At 36.7% G+C, this 7,461-nt stretch overlaps 1 protein-coding gene across 1 annotated transcript; it reads right to left on the reverse strand.

The window, feature by feature from the left end:
- Positions 1-1,608: 1,608 nt before the first annotated feature.
- LOC129048982 (tripartite motif-containing protein 64) lies at positions 1,609-7,106 on the reverse strand. Its single transcript, XM_054526204.1, has 6 exons — positions 6,699-7,106; positions 6,066-6,161; positions 5,137-5,367; positions 4,348-4,370; positions 3,298-3,395; positions 1,609-2,199 (listed from the first exon to the last, which is right to left on the reverse strand). Exons 1-6 carry the CDS (start codon positions 7,104-7,106, stop codon positions 1,706-1,708), a joined length of 1,350 nt encoding a protein of 449 aa, XP_054382179.1. The 3' UTR covers positions 1,609-1,705.
- Positions 7,107-7,461: the final 355 nt, after the last annotated feature.

The raw sequence follows: 7,461 nt of genomic DNA on the forward strand, positions 1-7,461 counted from the left end.
GATACATTACAACTTGGTGTCCCATCTGCCTAATTTTGAACCTATAGGACGGGAATAAATGCATTGTGAGAAACACCAGGTGATTTCCTTAAAGCCAAATACTCTTGTCCCTCCTACTTTTCTTCCAGCTTTCCTGCTGCATGGGACATGGCAATAAATGGAAGTTTCCTGCACATAGAGGTGAAATTCACCCGTTGAAGATGTCAGTCTTCTTCTTGACCAACTCCTATATTGGTACAAACATGTAAGAGAAATGCACCTTCTGAATCATTTCAAATTCGTGGTCTTTGTTAGAGCACATAAGCCGTTGTGCTAGAAGACGGAGCTATTACATTCTATTATAGAATTTTCCATTCTCTATCATCTGGATTGTTATTTAAAATGTAAACAAAGTTTGTTATTTCTACTGCATAAGAAGATTTATACCACTTTACTCTTAGCAAGTAATTAAATTTACATGTCAGTTTAAATAAGGACAGCCTCCATTATTATAAGTCCTCTTCCTGTTCCCCATCATCTTATATAGGAACCATCCTCTTTCGATAGTTTATATTAAAAAACGTAAGACAATTGAAATCAACCCTGTAAAAATTATGCTACACTTATTTTAAATCCTAACATAATAGTGTTATCTTTGATATGAATCTGAAAATCAATTCATTTCTTATCTTTTGATAGATATTCATTAGTATGTTCTATTCTATTTTGTTACTTATATTTTGGAAAAGTTTCTTAATGTTAGAATATTTATACATATTAACTCCTCTACTTATCCATTTACTCATCTTATACACTGTTTAATCTATTCTAAGAATTGCATTGAATAATTGTAATATATTAGCAAAGAAGACAAATACTGCCATTGCCCCCTTGGAATTTTCAATCTTGTAATAATAAGTATAAGAATTTTCTGAATATTATAATCTGATATAATATATTCAGGGAAGATGTAATAGCAGAGCCACCTAGCACTGAAAAACTGTTGTATGAGCTGAAATGTGATTAATAAATAGGATGCTGAGAAAAAATAAAGTCTGTGAGGTCAACTTAACTTGTTTAGACTTAAAAAGAAAATAAGCACTCTTTTTATTCTCTGTCAGATAAGATATCCACCACTTCATTATTCTACCCCAGTCTGGTTCAAATAGACAACTAAGACAAATGATTTACAGTGTGTACAAACTGAAAACATACTCTCTGAAAAAGAAATCAGATTAAAAAAAAGAGCTTACATTGTATGATTTTATTTACCTGGATGCAAAAACATAAAAAGTAGATTAAGTGCTGTCAAGGAATGGGGGAGGGTGAATGGAGAATAAGTGTTAATGTGTATTGGGATTCTTCTGGAAGTGATAGAAGTTCACAGACAGTAGAGAGCTCTGATGCCTGCACAAGTATGATACACTAACAATCTCTGAATTAAATATATTAGAACATGACTTTCATGGTAAGTGAATGAATCTCAACAAAACTAGTACAAAAAAAACCATTATTGATGTTCTAGTAAAGATTCCACGATAATTTATTAATTAAAATAACTTAATTAACAAATGTACACATTCAAGGTGGTTATCCCATTTATAACCATAAAGTAATTACATTCCATGAAGTTACAATGAGCTCACAGGCTCTCACACATAGGGTCTTAGGACACTATTTGCCTCATATATGGGAGGTCACAACAAATCATCATGAAACCAACTTTTCATGTACAACCAAAGCAAAAGAAAGGCCTCAGAGGGGAAGAGAAGGAGGAAGGAGGAAAAACATAGATAAGAGAACCTTTAGAAACATCAAAAAAACTCACAGATCCATTATCATAATCCAGAAACACCCCAACCCGACCCAGAGGCCTTTGCACATACTGAATTAAAGGTGGAGAGTTGGTGGAGAGACTATAGTGATTGCTCGTTTTTGAGGAAATCAAAAAAAATCTTTCATCAGAATCAATAACAATAGTGGCATCTGCAGTCCTGGAATCTCTACAGACTCCGAGAATCCAGTTGGAGGAGAGGGTCACATCCACTTCCCAGTAATGCCTGTGGGAAGTGAATGCTTGCTCTCCCCACACAGCAAAGCTGTCGATTCCTTGGGGACCCGTGGGAGCACTGAGATGGTCGTCTCCAAATGTCACATATCTCACATCCTCAGAAAGGCTTATATAGCAAGGAATCATTTCTGTGCTCAGAGCATTATCCACTGTCAAGAAAAAAATATTACATTAGTGAGTGTTATGAGGGACAGAGTCTCTGTGGCCCAATTATTTACTTCATTTGCTCTTCTTCCAAGAAAATACAGAAAAAAGGAAGCCAAGAGAGTTCAGCCCCATGCATCCATGAAGATGAAATGTTATTACACCTCTACAGCACATACAATTATGTATCATTCCTTAAATAATAGAGAAAAAATGTGACCATGTCACTGGGGAAATAATGATTTAATGTCTATATCTGCATAGTTTGTTTCAGGACATATGCAAAATGGTTTTTTTTCTTCAATAGAAAACTCTTCTTGTATTATTTGTCTTTAAGATCATCAACAGGTAGACATTAATTTGCTGTGATGTATTTATTGGAATGTAAGTTATGCCTGTTATAGTCTCAAACATCAAAAATTTGGTAGAAATTAACACATGTAAAATTTATAAGTTTCTGAAAAAAATACTCTGGCTTTACATTATCTGTTTAGCTCTTGATTCAATCCACTCTGGGTTTCTGCCCTCTGCTACTTAGACCTGCTCTCTAGAATGGGCCTAACATGGTTAAGCCACATTCACAGATCCCTCATCTTTCACTTGTTACAAGATGTTTCTGATGGCATTAGAATTGTCCTGATTATGGATATTTTAGTCATTTTCTTTGTTGATCAAAATGTTCTGATTTTGTAAATAATTAAAATTACTTATAAAATGCATGTAAATGAACAAAGAATAGAAATAATTAAAAACCATTATGCCATATCTAAGCCTTCAAAATTGAATTAAATTGAATAAACACGAAATACTGATGCCACCATGAGAACTAGTGTCTTCATAACTACATGATCTGAATGTTCTTCATCCTCTTATTCTGCAGATAAAGTATGTATCTTGCTTTACATTTTCATCAAACTGTAAGTCAGAAAATTGAGTTTTGATCATTGTAATATTACTATGCAGGTAGAGAAGATGCACATGTTTTGGAAAACTATGTATTACCTACATGTCAAACCTAATAAGACCAAAATGGGAAAAGACTCAACCAAGGGACCCAATAAGGGAATAATTTGAGGCTGGAGTGCCAAGCAGCTGGCTCTTGCCTCTGAAGTTGTTGAGCATGTCTAGGACTCCAGTGATGCGCCATGAAGTGAGCTCCGGGTTCACTGGCTGGGGCTTTTGCATCTGTGCCAAATCAGTCCTGCAAAAAAAAATGGCCTCAGTTATATTTCCAGGCCCAGAGCTAATCACATAGTCATACGAAGATATCATATTTTCATGTAAGATGTTTCCTCAGAATTCTGCCAGTTTTGGTTAACTGGGTGTACATTTTATTCCACACTCTAGGGGCCATAAGGATGTTACTTTTTCTAAACTTTACTTCCATAAAAACCCAATTTCCCCAGATATGTTATTCTCAGACATTATACAACTTCTAAAGTCATTAAAAGTCATTGCCTCCCTCTGCCCATCACACCACTTGAGGGTATGCAGAAATCCTGGAAATATTTCAGAGAGCAGAAAACTCAGACAAAAACTTCTGGGACCTCAGCCTGCAGTTGTCACTAATGCTAGTCAGTGTCTAACAGAGAATGTTCACTGAGACAAAAGTCTTTAATCATTCCTGCAAAACAAAGGAGTCTAATTCCAGCCTGAGAACCCTGCCACTGAGGGTCCCAAGGCAACCATTTTCCTGAGGTCTTTCCTAGAACTGGGTGTATGGTGATGGAGCAGACCCGGGTCATTGATGCTTTTAGGAACAAAACATCCCTCCTCAGCCCATTGTTAGGGAATCTCTCTCCTCCCTCTGTCTTTTTTTTTTTTTTTTAACCTCCCATCCTTCTAGAGTAGAAGACACCTCTATGATTCCTCAGAGTAATTTTGTATTAAGATCTGTGGGGTATGGCCGGTCACGATGGATGGATTGGGAAGAACAAACTTCCGAATGGCAAATTGTTTTTATGTATATTTTAATTCATACAAATTTTGAGGTGAAAACTTTCCAGACCAAAGAGAAGAAGACCTCAGGCCCTCTTTTGAAACAAAATTGGAAATAGCCACTGACAACGATGTTAGTACTCAAAATGTATACATCCCGTTCATTAAAAAGAGAACAAATTTTTCAGAAATAGCATTTTTTAGTGTAAACTCACCTTGCTGATACATTTCTCACATCCTGCAAAAAAATAAAAGATAATGTTAATTATGAGAGATTTTTCCTTCTGCATCTTTTCTCATCCTCTTGTTTCTTTCTGTTTTAGTGTTTTAATAATGTATATCTTTTTATTTCCTGCTAAGGAATCATTGAAGGCTACATTAATAACAGAACCTCAACTAAACAATAAAAAGCTTCATCAGTGGGCATTAAGAAGAAAGGAGCTCAGCAAGAGACGGTGGAGTAAAGCAAAGATATCTAGGTTTCCAGTGTCATTAATTTCCTAATCTTATTTCCAAGGAAAGGTCTGACCACACATGACAACTATTAAAACAAAACAGAGAACCATATGAGAAACAGAGCACATGGACATTGATGAGCAGCTTTGACAAACCTTGCCCAGGCAAGGGGAAACCCCTCAATGTCTTCAGCAAATCACTGCTGTGTGGGACATCAGAGTGAGGAGGAACTAGGGCATATAAATGGAGTATTACTAACCTTCCCCTGGCCTAGAGTTCTAATGATTTTAGATGATCTCTCTGTGTGGATAGTAATCCATATTGTATTGAAGAGAACTTTGTTACATATTATCTGCTAAAATGGCAAAACTTTCCCAAAGATTACCAAAGTATGCAGTAATAAGTGAATGGAGAAATGTAATGGTGGAAGTCAGACAGCATGTGTCACTTAGCTTAGAGCAGTGACATATGCAGGTGATATTTGCATGTTCTGGCAGCATTGTCCAGCAAAGGCTTCCTGTCTCTGAGGATGGACCCTCCCTCCTCACCTGGAGCAGCTCCACGTCAGGCATGTGGCATGCCTCCCACAGCTCTCTGTACATGTCTTTCATCGCTTCTAAATGTTGGGTCATTCTCACTTGACTGTCTTGTAGTTGTTGGAAAAGCTCTTTTGCTTCTCTTTCCAGTGCCTGCAGATGCAGTTGCTCCTCCTCATGGAGAAATATATGCATCTTTTGATAATGAATAGTGATTATCCTCTTCCTTAACGACACATAGTCCTGCAGAGATGTTTAGTTAAAAGGATTACATATTCTCACTCTCAATAGAAAACTTCAAATAATTATATGCTGGGTGTAATCAAGCAACTTATGAACTTTCTGCCTCACTCTTGCAAGGAGTCTTGAATATTGGCTATCTTCTTCTGTCCATCTTTTTCAATGTTCCTATTCTCTCTCCCTTTTTAAATCAAACCTATATAAAGACTTCTGGTTTCTGTCACTGTGATGCTTCTTCACAGTTGTTACTGAGTCAATTGTTTCCTCTATTAACCTCTCTTTTAGGATTTTTCCGTGTCTGATTCGCCTACATGTTAAAAAACGTTTAGCCATACACCATATTATGCAGATTTTTTTTACTTTTACCATATTTTTACTCTATATACTATTCTATCTCTTTCATCTTCCTCACACCCAATCTTAGTGAAAGGTTGTCTCATCTGCAGTGTCTGAAAAGGTTTATGCCAACCTTCAAATTTGAACTAGAATACACATCATGCCGTTTATCCAATATACTAGAATTAATTTGTCTGGCTTGTGTGGGCTTCTCTGTTTGCAACTCCTATTATATCAATTGAAATCACTACATTTTCTTGGGATGAAATCACTATCTTTCAACTGGTAGTTTGAATTTAGCTAAAAAGTATAAGCTAACATTGTGTTTATTTGCGTAAAAACAAAGAAAACATTTTCATTCTTACCTTTAACGAATGAAATGTTCTAGTTTCCTGATTTAGATTGTTTCGTGTCTCTTGATTGATTTTCCATAAATAGTCCATTTCATTTATAAGTTTCTCCTGCAAAAGAAGCAAGAAGCTTAGCAATAATGAAAACAGTATAGTAAATTTCATACCCTTATCAATAAAAAAAAAGGGTGTAATTGAAAGAAACATAAATTAAGTTAGAGTGGAGTGGTCAGATTTTTCCAAGTTAAACACATTTGGTTCTAATAACTTGGACATGAAAAGTGATAGAAACATAATAGACAGTTTTAAGGGACCTTTCAGATAATATTATCAATTTTCTGAGAAACTGGCTTTTATATAACCTGACTTTGAAAAGTGTTCTTGGTGCTGGCCACCAGCTCCACAGCTCCATTCTACACGTTTGAACAATGTTTCTAAGGAAACCTCCTTTAGTGAAGTCTCAACACAGCTATGATTAGAGTGCCAAATTAGTCAGCAACATTGAAAGGACACATTTATGTGTTATGATTGACATGGAATAATCACCACATTCACCATCTGCATTCTCATCACCATCATTATCATAGGCCCTCATCATTCTTATTTGGGATTCTGTATAATTCAAACTGCCTTAGAGGCATCACGTACCCTGCATTCCTCAGCAGCCCATCCTATTGGGATGTGGCTGTGAGCCGCGTGCTCTGGTGACTCAGAGCAGGGCCCACAGATCAATCTCTTGTCAGCCTCACAGAAGAGCTCTTTAGTCTCCTCATGGAGCACACAGATGTTGTCTGAGTTGTTGATGTTCTGAGGTCTGGTCTGTCTGGCTAGGGAAGCCAGCTTTTTGAGTGCCACATTGGTGTTGAAGTTGGGCTTCTCTGAGATTTTTCTGCACATAGGGCAGTGCATTGGTGCTCTGCCTTCTTCTGAGCAGAGGCAGAGGCAGGGCCTGCAAAAGCTGTGCCCACAGTCAATGGTGACCGGGTCTATGAAGTAGTTCATGCAAATGCAGCAAATGAGCTCATTCTGGAAGACTCGCAGGGCATCTGAATCCATGTTTCTGAAAAATTAAAGAAAAAAAAGTGAGAATTTCTTTCTCTTATTTTTATTTGCCCCAATGAAAAGGAAAAAAAGGCCAGTGGACAATTTTCCTTGTCTACTTGAGCTCTGTCCAATATGTCTAATAAGTTAGCTCCAGTACAAACTGAGACATAGTAAATGCAAACATGCTGGATTTATAAAGTTTTCCCTCAATAGCCATTGAAGATTCGGTCCAGGACTCCCTGAGATACCAAGATCCTAAGATGTTCAAGAATCTTCTTAGTAAATGGTGTGGGATTTGCATGTAACCTAAACCTATCCTCCTGAATACTTTATGTCTAGATTACTTTGAATGCCTAATACAATGTAA

The sequence above is a fragment of the Pongo abelii genome, chromosome 9 (assembly GCF_028885655.2).
Source record: "Pongo abelii isolate AG06213 chromosome 9, NHGRI_mPonAbe1-v2.0_pri, whole genome shotgun sequence".
Classification (NCBI taxonomy): domain Eukaryota; kingdom Metazoa; phylum Chordata; class Mammalia; order Primates; family Hominidae; genus Pongo; species Pongo abelii.

What these genes read in the sequence shown, in the direction of transcription:
- LOC129048982 (XM_054526204.1), bottom strand. Translation starts at nt 7,106, where the DNA reads ATGGATTCAGATGCCCTGCGAGTCTTCCAGAATGAGCTCATTTGCTGC. An exon ending in GAACATTTCATTCGTTAAAG is followed by an intron (nt 5,368 to 6,065) that starts GTAAGAATGAAA and finishes ACATCTCTGCAG; the next exon opens with GACTATGTGTCGTTAAGGAA. An exon ending in GTGAGAAATGTATCAGCAAG is followed by an intron (nt 3,396 to 4,347) that starts GTGAGTTTACAC and finishes TTTTTTTTGCAG; the next exon opens with GACTGATTTGGCACAGATGC.